The sequence below is a fragment of the Mobula hypostoma genome, chromosome 21 (assembly GCF_963921235.1).
Source record: "Mobula hypostoma chromosome 21, sMobHyp1.1, whole genome shotgun sequence".
Lineage (NCBI taxonomy): Eukaryota > Metazoa > Chordata > Chondrichthyes > Myliobatiformes > Myliobatidae > Mobula > Mobula hypostoma.
The window spans coordinates 62,292,927-62,312,708 of record NC_086117.1 but is presented as its reverse complement, the minus strand read 5'-3'; the positions used below and the strand labels follow the sequence as shown (position 1 = coordinate 62,312,708).

General features: G+C 46.7%; 1 protein-coding gene across 1 annotated transcript in view; it reads right to left on the bottom strand.

Annotated features, from left to right (window-relative positions):
- Positions 1–19,782, bottom strand: part of si:dkey-178e17.3 (somatomedin-B and thrombospondin type-1 domain-containing protein) — a 391,904-nt gene that overhangs the window by 55,835 nt on the left and 316,287 nt on the right. Inside the window, exons 2-3 of the mRNA XM_063073230.1 lie at positions 17,615–17,800; positions 14,423–14,513 (exon numbers count right to left, since the gene is read on the bottom strand). Coding sequence (XP_062929300.1) covers positions 14,423–14,513; positions 17,615–17,800 — 277 coding nt within the window. The remainder of the gene's footprint in view (positions 1–14,422; positions 14,514–17,614; positions 17,801–19,782) is intronic.

Sequence of the window (19,782 nt, the reverse complement as noted above, 5' to 3'; positions counted from 1 at the left end):
CCGCTGATGGCTACGGCGGCTGGCCATCAGGACAGCCTCCTGTATGTCTGGGACAAGCAGTCGGGACGCCGATTTTTGGTCAACACCAGAGCGGAGATCAGCGTTTTACCTCCAACGAGTTACGACACCTGCAACAGAGAACCTGGACCCACCCTGAGGGCCGCAAATGGCAGCACAATACGAACCTACGGCACCCGCACGTTGCGGCTACAGTTCAGCTCCAGCCGGTTCACGTGGGACTTCACACTGGCCGCCATGGCCCAACCACTCCTGGGGGCGGATTTTCTGCGAACCCACAGCCTGCTGGTCGACCTGCAAGGGAAGTGATTAGTCCACGCCAAGACTTTTCAAACGTTCTCCCTGGGTGAAGCACAGTTGCCAGCCCCACACCTGGACTCCATCACGCTGTCCGACGATGAATTCACCAGGGTCCTGGTGGATTTCCCATCAGTACTGACACCGCAGTTCACGGCAGCCATGCCCAGACACGGAGTACAGCACCACATCCTGACCCAGGGACCACCACTCCACGCCCGTGCTCGAAGGCTTCCCCCGGACAAGCTCTGACTGCCGAAGGAGGAGTTCAAGAAGATGGAGGAATTGGGGATCATACGACGGTCCGACAGCCCATGGGCCTCCCCCCTTCACATGGTGCCCAAGGCAACGGGGGGCTGGAGACCATGCGGTGACTACCACAGACTGAACGAGGCTACAACGCCAGACCGCTACCCTGTGCCGCACTTTCAAGACTTCGCAGCAAACCTACACGGCGCAAGGATCTTTTCCAAGGTAGACCTCGTCCGGGGATACCATCAAATCCCGGTACATCCGGACGACATCCCGAAAACAGCACTTATCACCCCCGTTCGGACTTTTCGAATTCCTCCGAATGCCGTTTGGTCTAAAGAACGCCGCACAGACTTTCCAGCGGCTAATGGACGCGGTGGGACGCAACCTGGACTTTGCATTCATCTATTTGGACGACATCCTCATAGCCAGCAGTAGTCGGCAGGAGCATCTGTCCCACCTCCGCCAGCTCTACTCCCGCCTGAGCGAATTCAGCCTTACAATCAACCCAGCCAAATGCCAGTTCGGACTCGATACCATCGACTTCCTGGGCCACAGGATTACTAAAGACGGGGCAACACCTCTGCCCGCCAAGGTAGACGCGGTCTGCAACTTCCCCCGACCCAACACAATCAAAGACCTGCAGGAATTCGTGGGTATGGTGAATTTCTACCACCGTTTCCTCCCCTCAGCAGCCCGAACCATGCGCCCCTTGTTCACTCTAATGTCGGGTAAGGGCAAGGACATTACCTGGAATGAAGAGGCCGCAACCGCTTTCATTAAAACCAAAGAAGCCTTGGCAAACGCCGCGATGCTAGTGCACCCCAGAATGGACGTTCCTACTGCCCTCACGGTGGACGCATCCAACACAGCAGTCGGTGGAGTGCTGGAACAACTCATCGAGGGTCGCTGGCAACCCCTGGCGTTCTTCAGCAAACACCTACGACCACCTGAACTCAAATACAGTGCTTTTGACTGGGAGCTATTGGCACTATACCTGGCAATCCGGCATTTCAGGTACTTCTTAGAAGGTAGGCCCTTCACCTCATTCACAGGTCACAAACCGCTTACCTTTGCGTTCACTACGGTGTCCAACCCCTGGTTGTCCCGCGAGCAGCGACATCTGACCTACATCTCCGAGTACACGACGGACATCCGGCATGTCTCTGGAAAGAACAACGTCGTGGCGGACGCACTATCCAGACCGACCATACAGGCCCTGTCCCAGGGGGTGGACTATGCAGTGCTGGCAGAGGCACAGCAGGCAGACACTGAGATCCCCAGTTACAGGACTGCAGTCTCCGGTTTGCAGCTTCAAGACCTCCCCGTAGGCCCAGGTGAGAGGACCCTACTATGTGACGTAGCTAAGGGCCAACCCCGCCCCGTCGTCCCAGCAGCCTGGCGCTGGCGGGTTTTCGAGTCCATTCAGAACTTAGCGCACCCCTCCATCAGGACAACTGTCCGGCTGGTCGCCAACAGGTTTGTGTGGCATGGACTGCGTAAACAGGTCAGTGAATGGGCCAAAACGTGTATGCAGTGCCAAACGGCCAAGGTGCAGCGGCACACCAAGGCTCCGCCGCAGCAGTTTGAACCCACCCGCCGGAGGTTCGACCACATTCATGTGGATATCGTGGGGCCCCTGCCAGTGTCACGAGGAGCGCGGTACCTCCTAACTATGGTAGACCAGTTCACCAGATGGCCAGAGGCAGTCCCGCTCAGCGACACCACCTCCGAACCCTGCGCCCGAGCACTGATCGCAACCTGGGTAGCACGCTTTGGGGTACCGGCCCACATTACCTCCGACAGGGGCGCCCAGTTCACCTCCAGCCTGTGGTCAGCTATGGCCAGACTTTTAGGATCTCAGCTACACCACACAACTGCCTACCAACCACAGTCGAACGGACTAGTGGAGCGTTTCCACCGTCACCTGAAGTCGGCTCTCATGGCCCGCCTGGAGGGGCCTAACTGGGTGGACGAACTTCCCTGGGTCCTGCTCGGAATCCGCACGGCGCCCAAAGAGGATCTACACACCTCGTCGGCCGAGTTGGTGTACGGCGCACCCCTGGTCGTCCCAGGAGAGTTCATACCAGCCCCAAGGGGGCAAGAGGAAGAACCCACAGCAGTCCTGGACAGACTACGGGAGAGACTCGGTAACCTGGCCCCAATACCCACTTCACAGCACGGACAGAGCCCGACCTGCGTACCCAAAGACCTGCAGAACTGTGAGTTTCTTTTTGTACGACGGGGCGGACACCGGGCACCGCTACAGCGGCCCTACGAGGGGCTGTTTAAGGTGATCAGGAACAACGGGTCCACGTTTGTGCTGGACATTGGGGGGAGAGAGGAGGTTTTCACGGTGGACCGACTCAAACCGGCCCATGTGGACTTGGTGCAGCCGGTCCAGGCTCAGGCACCGCGGTGCAGGGGCAGACCTCCCAAACAGAGGCCGATCCAGACGGTGGTGGACATTGGGGGAGGTATTGCCAGTTCTGGGGGGGGGGGGGGTTATGTGGCGACCCACTTTCTGGCACACACGAACCGGCTCACAACAGCGCACGCAGGCAGAGGGCCGGCCCCAAAAAGGGCGTCAGGCCATCTTCACCAGCAGGGGGAAAATCCCGCGCACGGAAAGAGTCTGGGAATATGCATTCCCCACAGCAATAGGCTTTAAAGCAGGCCGCGAAGTTTGAATAAATCTCTTTCATCGCAACTCTAACTCACCGACTCCGTGTGGTTATTTTAGCGCTGTGTGTAGCACACCGCTACAACACGAGCTAGAAGTAAGATACAAGCTGAAATAGGCAAAGAACAATGTGGTTTTGTGAAAGACAAAGGTACAAGAAACGCAATATTGATGTTAAGGATACTATCAGAATGAACCATTCAAGTGCAAAAAGGTTTGTTTGTTTGTTTTATTGACTACACAAAAGCATTTGATAAAGTGAAGCACAATAAGTTATTTGAAATATTACAGAAAACTCTAGATCTAGATTCGAAAGACCTCTGCCTAATCAGAAATCTGTACTGGGAACAAACTGCCGCTGTAAGAATAGATGGTGAAGTGAGTCAGTTTATGAAAATCAAGAGAGGTGTTGGACAAGGGTGCGTTTTCTCCCCCGATTTATTTAACGTGTACAGTGAAACAATATTACAAAAAATAAGAGCCATCTTGGGAATCAAAGCTGGTGGTGAAAGCATCAATAATTTCAGATATGCGGATGACACTGTTAATTGCAAGCACGGAGGAAGAACTACAAAATTTAATTGATATAATTGTTGAAGAAAGTGCAAAAATGGGTCTATCTATCAATTGCAAAAAGACAGAATGTATGGTGATATCCAAAAAGAAGGAGAATCCTATCTGCAGGCTGAGAATAAATGGGGAAGACATAAAACAAGTACAGAACCTTTGCTACTTAGGAAGCTGGGTGACATTAGATGGCAGGTGCAATTTGGACATTAAAAGAAGAATAGGGATGGCAAAAGACACCTTTACGAGAATGAAGAGTATACTGACCAATACTAAACTAGGCATGACAACCCGCCTCAGAGTACTGAAATGTTACGTTTATCCAGTTATGTTATATGGCTCAGGATGTTGGACAACATGAGGAAACGAATTGTAGCAGCAGAGATGTAGTTTTTGAGGAGGATGCAAAAAATTTCATGGACAAAACGAATATCTAAGCAGGATGTCATGAACAGAGCAAACACAAAAAGAGAAATAATGTATGAGATCATGAAAAGGCAACGTAACTTCATTGGACATGTGATTAGGAAAGAGGAGTTAGAATGCACAGTAATTATGGGAAAGATTGAAGGGAAGAAAGCAAGAGGAAGACAAGGACAAATGATGATGGAGACAGCAGCCAGAGAATAGGAAATGAATACCAATGAATTGATCCACTTGACCCGAAACAGGAGTGTGTGGGCCATGGCAGTCAAAGTTCAAACTGGGCACGGCACCTGATGATGATGATGACTTGGAACAGGCTCCCAGGGTTATTGGTGGAGGCAGATATGGTAGTGGTATTAAAAAGCCTGTTAGACACGTGAGTATGGGGGAAGTGGAGGGGTATGGATCTTGGACAAGCAGAAGAATCTTAATTTAATTCAGCATTTGTGTTTAGCTTGGACAGGCCTGCTCCTGTACTGTGCCGATCTACGTTCTATAAAGATAGAAAGCCTCGGGCTTACCCACAGCTGCACTATCTGACCACCAGAAGGAGTATTAGTGTTCCATCTGCCTCAGATGCCAAGATGTGATAAAGGATGGCACCAGCAAACTATGTTACCAAAGGCAACATTCTGAAGACAGGTCAGAAAACAATTCCTTTCACTTCTTTTACGTCTTTTTATTTCAGTCTAGTTCTACTACTGTTGGAGTCCATTCTACATTCTGGCGGTGTGATTTCAGGCTGATCGGGTGCTCTGGTGCTTTCCTGTCTCCTCGAGGCTGCGAGTGAACCTGGAGATGAGGCGGGCCCATGATCAACTCCATCTCCTGCCGATTAAACCGCTGAAGAAGAATGAATCATCTAGGTGAGTGTGGAAGATAAACAAGTGGTCAGCATCGTCTAACAGCCTCGAGGTCACCGCTGCCAGAGGAAGGTGTCTGGGTGTGACAGTCTCGCTCTCCCCCTCACTCACTGCTCCCAAAGGTCAAATGATTTTTCTTTCCCTTGATGCTGTCGGTGGATGGTGCTGGAGCAAGTTTTAATCAGAGCAGTTCGTAGATTTGGACTCCAATTTGTTTTTTTCACCATGTGTTCTAGTCCTGGTCACTCTTTTTTTGTTACTACTTTTGGGTGATTTTTGAATTGGGGCAGCCTGCAGCTAATGAACACTGAGCTGAACTGAACAGAAATATGCCTTCTGAGTTTGTGTTTTATATTTTTTTTTGGGTTGCTGCTTCCACAATATATTTTGTGCGTGGGCGGAGGGGAGATTTGATGTTTGATGTCTTTCATTGAATGAGTTGGTTCCATGGTGTTTCTTTGTTTTGTGGCTGTCTATGGGGAGACAAATCTCAGGGTTGTGTACTGCATGCATACTTTGTTAATAAATGTACTTTGAAATTTGAACCTTTATCAACATCTCATTATCGCAAACATCAAATGATTATTGAAAAGCTACGAGGGGAGTTTAGATTAATGGGTCAGAGGCAGTGGGTGTCTGGAATGAGCTGCTAGAGGAAGTTGTTGAGGCAGGTACAATTGCAACATTTAAGGGGTATATAGACAGGTACATGAAGGAGAGGGTCTTGGAATTTTAGGGGCTGAATATGGACAACTGGAACAAGCAGGTAGGATGGTCGGCATAGTCCAGTTGGGCTGAAGGGCTTGTTTCCATGCTCTATGATTCTTAATCCTTGATCCACTCCCCTTAGTCCACCTCAGATGTTTACTGATTGTTTTTTCCTTTCGGTGTTCAGTATTGCCTCTTGATTAAACAACACAGAAAAAGCTGGAGGAACTCAATGGGTCAGGCAGCATGCAAGGAGAGATATGGACAGTTGACATTTCAAGTGGAGAACCTTCATTTCCCAATGCTCCACTGCCAATTTTCCCTCAGATTTTTTTTATGGTTGTGTGGACCAACTATTGCCCTGAACAGGACATTTTCCATGGCCTGAAAACTACGAAGCCCTTGAAATGTCTTTTTTTGTAATATGCATATCAAACAAACACAAATTGCAAAACACAACACAAGTAAACAATGTCAGACAGTAAAAGTAACTGACAGGTACAATACCAAAATTAAAATGTTCTGACTAGATAGTGGACCAGAGGTTCATTAACAATGAGTTACCATTCTGCCTTTATTGTTACAATTTGTAACAATGTTGTAACTGGAAACACTGACAATGTAAATACATTGAAGCTCTAAAATGCTTCAAAGTAAAGGTTGCGTACATTTACTATTTAGAAGACATGGATTATATTACTAACACAATTAATAACAAGGTATTTCAAAATTATATTAATATATTAGCATAATTTCAAAATGATATTAACATTTGTTCGTTTGTTATGTGTTGCGTCATATGACATCGGCAGCCATGGCCTTTCCATAAACATGATGGTTCTTGACAAATTTTTCTGTAGAAGTGGTTTGCTATTGCCTTCCTCTGGTGGTGTTTTTACAAAACGGGTGACCCCAGCCATTATCAATACTCTTCAGAGATTGTCTGCCTGACATCAGTGGTCACATAACCAGGACCTGTGATACACACCAGCTGCTCATACGACCATCCACCACCTGCTCCCATAGCTTCAGGTGACCCCGATCAGTGGGGGGAGGCATGGAGGAGCTAACCAGGTGCTACACCTTGTCCAACAGTGAGCTGCAGGCCAGTGGAGGGAAGGAGTACCTTACCCCACCTTTGGTGGAGATATATATCTCTACCATGCCACCTGGATATTAATATTATATAAAAAAATTCCAGCTGTGCAGCAAAAAGGGTATGTGTGCTGGAGCATTTCAGTTACTGAGTGACGCGCACATCTGGGCAGCTTAGTGAGAACAGTGCTCACTGCCCCCTCCTATCTCCTAACCCAAGATTCAGAAAGAAGTCTGCCTTAGCAGGCCGATTGCTTCTGCCTGCTGAACCCATATCCTTGAAATGTACGGTTGGCATCGGAATGTGTGACAATGCTTGTGGACTGCCCCCAGCACATCCTTAGGTTGTATTGATTGTTAAAGCAAATGACGCATTCCACTGTATGTTTCGATGTGCAAATGAATCAGAATCTGAATCATGCCCTGACTCCTGCTCGTGCCCACTGCTCTAGCCTCATCCTGCCCACATCTGGAACATCGCACCGCTTCCGATTTTAGTTCCCTTGCAGCCCCCTCCTCATTTCCACTTGTTCAGTACATCGAACGTAGAACATGGAAGAGTACAGCACAGGAACAGGCCATTTGGCCCACAATTCACCATGCTCTTCCCCACACTATAGTCCATCTGCCACTTTGCCCATTCTCCCAATCTAAGTCCTTCTGCGGACACCTTGCTTCCTCAACACTTCCAGCTCCTCCACCTATCTTTGTATTGTCTGCAAATTTAGCCACAAAACCATCAATTCTGTCATCCAAATCATTAACATATAACGTGAAAAGAAATGGTCCCAAAACTGATCCTTGAGGCACACCATTCGTCACTGGTAGCCAACCAGAAAAGACCACTTTTATTCCCACTCCTTGCCTCTTGCTTATCAACCAATGCTCTATCCATGCTCGTGTCTTTCCTGTAATACCATGTGCTCGCATCTTGTTAAGCACCTCATGTGCAGTACCTTGTCAAAGGTGTTCCAAAATTCCAAATAAACAACATCCACTGACTCTCCCTTGTCTATTCTGCCTGTTTTTTTCCTCAAAGATTTCTAACAGATTTGTCCAGCAAGATTTCCTCTTAGGGAAACTATACTGGCATGTGCCTCCAAGTACCTTGAAACCTCATTCTTAATTCCAGACTCCAACATCTTTCCAACCACTGGTCAGACTAACTGTTCAACATCTTTCCAACCACTGGTCAGACTAACTGTCCTACAATTTCCAACCACTGGTCAGACTAACTGTCCTACAATTTCCAACCACTGGTCAGACTAACTGTCCTACAATTTCCAACCACTGGTCAGACTAACTGTCCTACAATTTCCTTCATTCTGCTTCACTCCCTTCTTAAAGATTGCAGTGACATTTGCAATTTTCCAGTTCTCCTGAGCCATTCCAGAACCATTCCAGAATCATTCCAGAATCTAGTGATTCTTGAAAGATCATTACTAATGCCTCGAAAATCTCTTCAGCCCCCTCTTCCAGAACCCAGGGAGCGGAGGTGCTCGACAAAGCAGTCCCCCAATCTGCATTGGGTTTTACTGATGTAGAGGAGGCCACACCGGGAGACTGCGGATCTCCCTTCCGGCACTTATCCCTGTAAGCATAAGTGCTACACCTGTCCCTACACCTCCTCTCTTGCCACCATTCAGGGCCCCAAACAGTCCTTCCAGGTGAGACAACACTTCACTTGTGAGTCTGTTGGGGTCATCTATTGCATCCGGTGCTCCCGGTGCGGCCTCCTCTACATCGGTGAAACCCGACGCAGATTGGGGGACTGCTTCGTCAAGCACCTCCGCTCTGTCCGCCAAAACAGACAGGATCTCCCAGTTGCCACCCACTTCAACTCTGCTTCCCATTCCCATTCAGATATGTTCATACATGGCCTCCTCTACTGCCATGATGAGGCTAAACTCAGGTTGGAGGACCAACACTTCATATACTGTCTAGGTAGTCTCCAACCCCTCGGTATGAACATAGAATTCTCCAACTTCCAGTAATTCCCTCCCCCTCCCTTCCCCTATCCCTATGTCACTCTGCCCCTTCCCCCAGCTGCCTATCACCTCCCTCATGGTTCTGCCTCCTTCTACTACCCATTGTGTTTTCCCCTATTCCTCCTTCACCTTTCCTGCCTATCACCTCCCTGCCTCCCTTCCCCCACCCCTTTATCTTTCCCCTTACTGGTTTTTCACCTGGATCCTACCAGCCTTCTCCTTCCCAACCTCCCCCCACCTTCTTTATAGGGCCTCTGCCCCTTCCCTCTACAGTCCTGACGAAGGGTTCCAGCCCGAAACGTTGACCTGCTGAGTTCCTCCAGTGTGTTGTGAGTGTTTCCTCCACAGTGAAGACTGACGCAAAATACTTATTAAATTCATCCGTCATTTCTTTGTCCCCCATTGATACCTCTTCAGTGTCATTTTACAGCAGTCCAATATGCACTCTTATCTCTTTTTTACTCTTTATTTATCTGAAAGAAACTTCTTATATCCTCTTTTATATTATTGCCTCACTTACCTTCATATTTCATCTTTTCTCTCTTTATGGTTTTTTAGTTGCCTTCTGTTGGTTTTTCGATGCTTCCCATTCCTTTACCTTCCCACTAATTTTCACTGTTATATGCCCTCTCTTGCTTTTATGCTGTCTTTGCCTTCCCATGTTGCTCATGGTAGCCTCATCCACACTTTAGGATACATCGTCATCTTTGGGATGAATCTATCCTGTGCCTTCGGAATTGCTCCCTGAAACCCCAACCATTATTGTTCTGTGAATTCTATGTTCTCTGTTCTAAGTTCTAGGTTATAAATTCACAGAATAATGCCGGGAATGAAAGGGTTATCACATCAGCAATGATTGATAAGACACCGGTGAGGCCTCACTTGGAGTATTATGAGCAGTTTTGGGTCCCATATTTAAGAAAGGATGTGCTGACGTTGGAGAGGGTTCAGAAGAGGTTACATAGAATATAGAACATAGAAATTTACAGCACGTTACAGGCCCTTTGACATACAATGTTGTGCCGACCATGTAACCTACTATAGAAGCTGCCTAGAATTTCCCTATCGCATAGCCCTCTATTTTTCCAAGTTCCATGTAAAAGACCCTATCGTATCTGCCTCCACCACTGTCGTCGGCAGCCCATTCCACTCACTCACCACTCTCCGTGTGGAAAACCTACCCCTTCTACCGACTTCCAAGCACCTTAAAACTATGCCCCTCATGTTAGCCATTTCAGTCCTAGGAAAAAGCCTCTGACTATCTACATGATCAATGTCTCTCATCACCTGATACACCTCTATTAGGTCACCTCTCATCTCTCATTCTCCAAGGAGAAAAGGCCGAGTTCACTCAACCTATTCTCAAAAGGAACACTCTCCAATCCAGGCAACACCCTTGTAAACCTCTCTATAGTATCCACGTCCTTTCTGTAGTGAGGTGACCAGAACTGAACACAGTACTCCAAGTGGGGTCTAACCAATGTCTTATATAGCTGTAATATAGCTACGCGGAAGACTCTGTGTTTGAAAGGGCTATCATATGAATGGAGATTGATGACTCTGGGTACGTACTCGCTGGAATTTAGAAGTATGAGGCAGGATCTTATTGAAACCTATGGAATGTTTAGTTAGAGTGGATGTGAATACCTGGGGATACAAATTGACAATAAACTGGACTGGTCAAAGAACACTGAGGCTGTCTACAAGAAGGGTCAGAGCCGTCTCTATTTCCTGAGGAGACTGAGGTCCTTTAACATCTGCCGGACGATGCTGAGGATGTTCTACGAGTCTGTGGTGGCCAGTGCGATCATGTTTGCTGTTGTGTGCTGGGGCAGCAGGCTGAGGGTAGCAGACACCAACAGAATCAACAAACCCATTCGTAAGGCCAGTAATGTTGTGGGGATGGAACTGGACTCTCTGACGGTGGTGTCTGAAAAGAGGATGCTGTCCAAGTTGCATGCCATCTTGGACAATGTCTCTCATCCACCACATAATGGACTTGGTGGGCACAGGAGTACATTCAGCCAGAGACTCATTCCACCGAGATGCAACACGGAGCGTCATAGGAAGTCATTCCTGCCTGTGGCCATCAAACTTTACAACTCCTCCCTTGGAGGGTCAGACACCCTGAGTCAACAGGCTGGCATAATTTACATATTACTATTTAATTATTTATGATTTTATTACTATTTAATTATTTATGGTGCAACTACAATGAAAACCAATTTGCCCTGGGATCAATAAAGTATGACTATGAATATGACTATGTGAAGAGGATGTTTCCACTGGTGGGGGAGTCTAGAACCAGAGGGCACTGCCTCAAAACAGAGGGATGTCCATTTAGAATGGAGATGAGGAGCAATTTCTCTGGCTAGAGGGTGGTGAATCTGTGGAATTCATTGCCACAGGTGGCTGTGGAGGCTACGTTACTGGGTGTGTTTAAGGTGGAGATTGATTGGCCAGGGTTGAAGGGTTATGGGGAGAAGGCAGAAGATTGGGGCTGAGAGCGAATTAGATCAGCCATGATGAAATGGCAAAGCAGAATCAATGGGTCAAATGGTCTAATTCTGCTCCTATATCTTATGGTTACGTTTTAAGTTCTGTTTGCCGTTGATGAAGCGGGTGGGTAAAGTGATCACACTTTATCAGGATGTCTTGGGGACAGGTGCACTGGCACAATCAAATCAACTTTTACTTTGTGTGAGGTAAGCTGTGTGTGTCGTGGAGCTAGCTGGGAGTGGGACTCACTCCACAGGGATGCATGTAACTTGATAGGATAAAGTCTCTGGCATATGTGGTGAAACATGTTGTACATACCCGCTGCTGCCTAAACCTCAGGGAAGGTTCAGCTTTCATCTGTCCCAAACTGTTTCCTCTCAGGAGCCCAGGCGAAGCTTTTATTGCAGATTTACCAATAAACCCGGCTACAATTACCAACCATGAGGAGCCCATCTACAGTCTGTTGGTCAGGTGTGCAGGCTGGAGGAGTTTCATTTCATTCAGTGGGCTAAATCTAAACATCTGGGGTGCCATGGCAGCAGGGCAGTTAGCACACGCTCTACACCAGGGGCTCCCAAACTTTTTTTATGCCATGGACCTCTGCTGCTGACTGAGGTCTCTGCGTGGCCCTGGTTGGGAACCCCTGGACCATTGCTACTGACCGACGGGTCTGTGCGCCCCAGGTTGGAGAGCCCTGCTCTACAATGTCATAGACCACCAATCAGTGTTCAATTAATGTCATTGTCTGTAAGGAGTGTGACTATGTGAGCTTCCTTGGGTGCTCCAGATTCCTTCTACATTCCTAAGACATACAGTGCTGTGCAAATGTCTTAGGCAAAAGTCTTATATCGCTAGGGTGCCTAAGGCTTTTCAACAGAACTGTATTAGCCAACGTGGAGCGGATAGCGAGTCTGTAAATCCGGCGAAAGCAGAGGATGTTGGGAATGGTGAGGGTGGAGTGACGCGGGAGGGGTGTGGGACAGGTGGCAGAGAAAGAGTGTTAGGGATGGGGATGGTGTAGGTCCAGACACACCCAGCTCTGAAATTTGTTTTATTGGTGGCAGTATAGTGCACTACATAAAATGACTACAGTACAGTGCCAAAGTCTTAGGCACCCTAGCTGTACGGTTAGGCTAAGGTTGAGTTAGGTGAGTTGTGATCATGCCAAGATGCCAACACTTGTGGGCTGCCCCCAGCACATCCTCAGATTGTTTGGTTATTGGCACAAACTATGCATTCCACTGTACAGTCCTGAGCAAAAGTCACATATATATAACTCGGGTGCCTAAGACTTTTACACAGTACTGTAGTAATTTTATGTATTGCACTGTACTGCTACTGCAAAAAAACAAATTTCATGTCATATGTGAGTGATGATAAACCTGATTCTGATATGAGAGACAGAGAGAGAGAGAGAGATACAAAATATGGGAATGTGTGAGAGAGAAGGAGGGAGGTTGAGAAATAGAGATAAAGAGATAGAGATACAGTATACAAATAAGAGAGATAGATATAGAGAGAGTGGGAGGGAGGTAAATAGAGGGGGAGAAAGAGAAAGAAATATATAGACAGAGTGACCTAGAGGTGGATATGGAGAGAGATTTAGTGGGTGAGGGGGAAAGAGAGAGAGAGAGAGAGAGAGAGAGATGAATGAATGGGTAAACAGTTGCCAGTTAAGTTTCTTTGTTCAACCAACACACGTAAAAGTTGCTGGTGAACGCAGCAGGCCAGGCAGCATCTCTAGGAAGAGGTACTTTCCTCTTGTTTAAGTTTCTTTGTTGTTGTGCCAGAGCAAACAAGCACACAGTTGAGACATTTATTTGTAAAGCCTCCTCAAAGTTCAATGTAAAGTTAGGATCAAAGTACATATATGTTACCATATACAACCCTGAGATTTGTTTTCTTGTGGGCATTCACAGTAAATACAAGAAACATAAAAGAATCACTGGAAGGCTGCACCAGACTGGACAAACAGCCAACAAGCAAAAGACAACAAACTCTGTGAATACAAAAAAGAAAAAGAAGAAATCAATGAGCATTAAATATCGAGAACAAGCAATAAGGACCTTGAAAGTGAATGAGTTCTGAAGGGATGATGTTCATTTTCCACCACATTGCAAGACCAGCTCCCTTGATCCAAGCTCACAATGAAATCACTGCCATTGTTTGAACAGCACTGTCATGCATTGTATCCTCTCCTACGCACCTTCGTGAGAGGTGGAAACAGGTAAGGCCGGCCAACAAGGCTCTGGTGGAGCTGTATAGACCAATCCCCCTGTACAGTGGATGCAATGGATTACAGAAACATTGACGAACGCCAACCATCCCATCAACTAAGGACAATGACCTAAGTTCCACAAGAAGAAGATTATGCATTTAAATTCAAAGTTGAAGAGAAAATAAATTCTTCTTTCATATGGTGGATATTTTTAAAGAACAATTAACAAAGCTGCCACTTTGGTTAATGTCAATTCAGTGGATTTAACTGAGCAGTAAGTTTTAGAAAAACACAAGAGGTTCTGCAGATGCAGAGTAACACACACAAAATGCTGAAGCAACTCAGCATGTCAGGCAGAATCTACTGAAATGAATAAACAGTCGACATTTTGGGCTGAGACCCTTCTACAGGACTGAGAAGGAAGTGGCAAGTCACCAGAATAAAATCATGCAGGAGAGGGGGAGGAGGACAAGTTAGAAGGTGATAGGTGAAGCAGGTGGGTGGGAGAGGGGGAAATGAAGTCAGGAGCTGGGAGGTGATTGATGGAAAAGGTAAAGGGCTGGAGAAGAAGGATTCTGATAGGGCAGGAGAGTGGACCATGGAACAAAGGGGTCCCACGTGGAGGTGGTACGCAGGTGAGGAGAAAAAGAAAGAGGCCAGAGTGCGGAATTTAAAAAGGGGAGGGGGTTAAAATAACTGGAAGTTGGAGAAATAGGTGTTCGTGCCATCAGGTTGGAGGCCACCTAGATGAAATATGAGGTGTTGCTCCCCATTTTCACAAAACCTGCACACTGTAAAACAACATTACCTTGGTCTTTGCTCCTTTGCCATCATGTGTGGTCTTTTCCAAGGGTCTTTGAAGCTCCGCTTGTAGGAGTTGGGCAAAATCTTCGCCACCTCTGTAAAGAGATTCAAGTTCAGCTGTTCACCTTTGACCTGTTGGTCCCCCTCGACAGTGCAAAGGAATAAAAAACCTTCCCTCAGTTACAAAACTATAGTTCACTAACTCAGACCAATGAATGAGGAGACTGGGGGGAAATTTCCATGGCATGAATAGGGCAGGACGAACAGCTAATGGAGTGTTCACTACAGTTACTTAAAGAGACCTATTAATTGATTTGGTGGTGGGATGAAGACACATCTTTACCAAAGGAGATGTAAGGTGCTCCTTCCCTCTGCTAGCGTGTAGGTCACCCTCGGGCAAGGTGTGGCACCTGCTTTGCTCCCCCTCCCCTCCCTCCAATCAGGGTCATGTGAGCCATGGGAGCAGGTGGTGGATGGTCGTATGAGCAGCCGGTACATATCACAAGCCCTGGTTATGTGACCACTGACACCAGGCAGAAAGTCTCTGAAGAGTATTGATAATGGCTGGGGTCACCCAACTTGTAAAGACACTGCCCAGAAGAAAGCAATGGCAAACCACTTCTGTAGAAAAATTTGCCAAGAACAATCATGATCATAAGACCATGATCACCCATGTCATATACGACATGGTACATGATGATAATGATATTAATTACTATTAATAATATTAATTCATTGAATAATGTGATCATCTCTGTAGTCTCTTTGTGTCGGGTTAGCAGGATTAGCACAGCAGTTGCTGTGATTCTCTATGGTGTTAATAGTGTTGTTTCTAGGTTGACAGGAGGTTAGTAAGTGGTCTCTTGGGTTATTGGGTGATTCAGTCAGGCTGATCTCAATGATGCTATTAAGCTGGTCTTCACAGGATGAAGATTAGGTTGTCAACCTTGTAGAACCAGGATGGTCCCAATGGGATGGTCTATGTAAACTTAGTTGGGTGTTCCCTATAAGTTTAACAAAATATCTATGTGGTTAACATAAGGCCACACAGCATGGAAATGGCCCTTCAGCCTATCTAGCCTATGCTGCCCATCACCCATCCATTTACACCAAACTGACATTAATCCTATTTTCTATTCCCCCTGAATTCCCAGCCATTCAAGATGAGGAAGTAAATTGGATTAGACACTGGCTTTGTGGGAGAAGCCAGGGAATGGTAATAGAGGGTGCCTCCCTGACTGGAGGTGTGTCGTAGGGATTGGTGCTGGGTCTATCTTTGTTTGTCATCTATATCAACAATCTGGGTGATAATGTGGTTAACTGGATCAACAGATTTTGGTTGATGTCAAAATTGGAGTGTAATGATCAGCAAAGAAGGCTATCATGGCTTGCAGCAGGATCTGGACCAGCTGGAAAAATGGGCTAAAAAATGGCAGATGGGATTTAATGCAGACAAGTGCGAGGTGTTACAATTAGGTGGGACCACCCAGGGTAGGTCCTATGCAGTGAACGGTAGGGCACTGAGGAGTGCTGTAGAACAAAGGGATCCGGGAATACAGGTCCATAATTTATTGAAAGTAGAGTCATGGGTAGATAAGGTCATTACGAGAACTTTTGGCACATTAGCTTTTATAGATCAAAGTAATGAGTACAGGAGAAGTGATGTTATGCTGAAGTTGTATGAGACATTAGTGGAGGCCTAATATGGAGTGTTGTGTGCAGTTTTGGTTACCTACCTGCAGGAAGAATACAAATAAGTTTGAAAGAGTACAGAGAAAATTTACAAGAATGTTGTTGAGACCGGAGGACCTGCATTGTAAAGAAAGATTGAATAGGGTAGAACTTTATTCCCTAGAATGTAGAAGATTGAGGGGAGATTTGATAGAGGTGTGCAAATTATGAGGAGTATAGATAGGGTAAATGCAAGCAGGCTTTTCCCACTGAGGTTGTATGGGACTACAACTGGTGGTGATGGGTCAAGGGTTAAAGGTAAAGTATTTAAGGGGAACTTGAGGGGGAACTTCTTCAGTCAGAGGGTGGTGTTAGTTGTGGAATGAGTTGCCAGCACAAGTGGTGGATGAGAATTTGATTCCAGCGTTGAAAAGCAGTTTAGGTAGGTACATGGACGGTTGGGGTATAAAGAACCATGGTCCTGGTGCAGATCAATGGGAGTTGGCAGCTTAACTGGTTCGCATGGACAAGAGAGGCCAAAGTGCTGAACTTTTCTATGACTCCATGACTCTAATTACCTCCCACCAACCCCATGCCCCCAGATTCTACCTGCTCACCTACATGCAGTGGTTAATTGACTAACCAAGCCACATATCTGTGGGAAACTGGATCACTTGTGGGAAACACACACATTCACAAGGAGAAGGTGCAAATTCCAACACCTGGTGTGAGGATTGAACCCAGGGCTCTGGCACTGTGAGGCAGCGACTCTACTAGCAGAGCCACAATGCCCCCTTCATCATTTCTCATTTATCATTCAGGGATATGAGGAAAAAATCTGTGTGATGGGCACAAGGCCAATAATAAACCATAAGACTAAAAGACAAAGGAGTAAAATTGGGCCACTTGACCCATCGAGCCTCCTCCTGCCATTCCATCATGGCTGATTAATTATCCCTCTCAATACCAATCTCCTGCCTTCTTCCCATAACCTTTTACACCCTTACTAATCAAGAACCTATCAACCTCCACTTTAAATGTACCCAATAACTCTCCATTCACAGCGGTCTGTGGCAATGAATTGTAAACATTCACCGTCCCTTGGTTGAAGAAATTCATCCTCATCTCTATTCTATAGGGATGTCCTTATATTCTGAGATGTGCCCTCTGGTCCTAGACTCCCTGACTATTGGAATCATGTTGTCTATGTCCACTCTGTCTAAGCCATTCAGTATTTGATAGGTTTCAATGAGACTCCCCCCTCATTCTTCTAAACTCCAGTGAGTACAGGCGCAGAACCATCAAAAGCTCCTCGTACCTTAACCCTTTCATTCCCAGGCTCATTCTCATGCACCTTGAACCTCATTGAAGGGGTGAACAGTTTTGAGGTGGCAAATGATCTATCCTTGTTGTATCTTCCTGTTGATGGACAAACTTAGATAGGATTGGCAGGGCTGATATCTCACCATTGTCCAGTAAGCATGCGTGTGAAAAGTCTGCCACCCAATGGAATGGAGGACTGTACCTTTAACTGAGTGGCATTGGTCAGGGTCGTGTCCATAGCAACCCCGACGTTGCTTCAGATCAGGACAGGGTGTCCCTCCGTTCCTGGGTGGGATGATGACGAGCCTCACTCTTTCTCTGCTTCCGATGCCGCACAACGAGCTACATTCAGTCCAGGAGCCCCATGGACCAACTATACAGTCAATGGCTGCAAGAAATCAGGGCAAGGAGAGAGGTCAATGGGCTGATACACTCAGTGGCCATATTATCAGGTACACCGGTACACCTGCAAATCTCTGATCAGCCAATCGTGTGGCTGTGACTCAATGCATAAAAGCATGCAGACATGGCCAGGAGGTTCAGTTGTTGTTCAGACCAAACATCAGAATGGGGAAGAAATGTGAGCTAAGTGACTTTGACTGTGGAATGATTGCTGGTGCCAGATAGGGTCACTTGAGTATCTCAGAAACTGCTGATCACCTGGGATTTTCACACACAACAGTCTCTACAGTTTACAGAGAACGGTGTGAGCAGCAGTTCTGTGGGTGAAAACACCTTGTTAATGAGAGAGGTCAGAGGAGAACGGCCAGACTGTTTCAAGTTGACAGGAAGGTGAAAGTAACTCAAATAACCACGTGTTACAACAGTGGTGTGCAGAAGAGCTTCTCTGAATGCAGAACACATCGAATGTGGAAGTGGATGTGCTACAGCAGCAGGAGACCACAAGCATACACTCAGTGGCCACTTTATTAGGCACAGGAGGTGACAGGAGTCAACAATGTTGTCATCTACCTGCTGAACAGAGCCTACTCCCAGTTGGATAAATGGGGCAGCACTGTGAGGATTATGTTTTTTGATTTCTCAGGTGCCTTCAATACCATATAGCCCTCATTACTGGGGGGAAGCTCCTTTCAATGCAGATTGGCACTTCTATTGTACCTGACTGGCAAACCAGAGCTGTGTGTCAGTCATGGCTGTAAGCAGCACTGGGGTCCCATAGGGGACTGTATCGGCTCTCTTTCTGTTTACCCTGTATAGCTTGGCCTTTAGATATCACACTGAGTCATGTCATCTGCAGACACTCTCTGATGTCTCAGCAATAGTCAGGTGTATAAAGGGAGGACGGGAGGATGAATACAATCCCTGATGGAGGACTTTGTCAAATGGTGCAAGCTGAATCATCTGCAGCTCAACATCAGTAAGACAAGGGAGATAGTGATGGACTTTAGGAAGACGGAGCCTGCACTACTCCCTGTTACTATTGAAGGTGAGGATGTGGATGTGGTGAAGACATACAAGTAACCTGGATGACAGACTTGAGTGGAACACCAGCACAGGCTGTGTACAAGAAGGGCCAGAGTTGCCTCTACTTCCTGAGGAGACTGAGGTCCTTTGGAGTATGCAGGCCTCTCCTTCACAGCTTTTACCAATCTGTTATCACCAGTACAAACTTCTCTGCAGTGGTGTGCTGACATCAACGTGGGTGATGCCAACAGGCTCAATAAACTGATTAGAAAGGCTGGCTCTTCTATAGGAATCAAATGAGACACATTGAATGCTGTGGTAGAACAAAAGACCTTATGGAAAATCTGGACAATTTTTCTTATCCTCTGCCTGCCACCTTGGCTGAACAGAGGGACACTTTTAGTAATAGACTAAGACAACTGCTTTGCTTCAAAGAGTGCTATATGAGGTCATTCTTACCCTCAGCCATTGGGTTCTATAATGAGTCAACCTAAGCCGGGGAAGTGATAACCCCTCCTGTTAGACTGTTTGAGATAACTTATTTTTTTATTCTTTCTTACCTCTAATATTAAGTTTTCAAACCAAAGGATTTCTAGACAGGAATTTGGTCCACATCAGGAGGTTTGGAAATACAATACTCTTTCCTATGTAGAGATAGAAAGAGAAAGAGAGCGAGGGGAAGAGAGAGGGAGGGAGGGAGAGTGGGAGAGGTAGAAAGATAGAGAGAGGGGAGAGAGAGAAAGGTTGACTGTAGTCTCCTCCAGCTTGACCTTTGAAGACTGCAATCAATTGTTTCTTAATGGGGAAGCCTCTAGTGGAGCCATGAATGGTGGAGGAGATTTGCTGAGACGACTAGCCCCCGCTGGTTCCCATTTAATTGATCGCAGTTGGGGCTGTGGGGAGAGGTGTTGTATCTTCCCACAGTGCTTGGTGCTTGGGACCTTG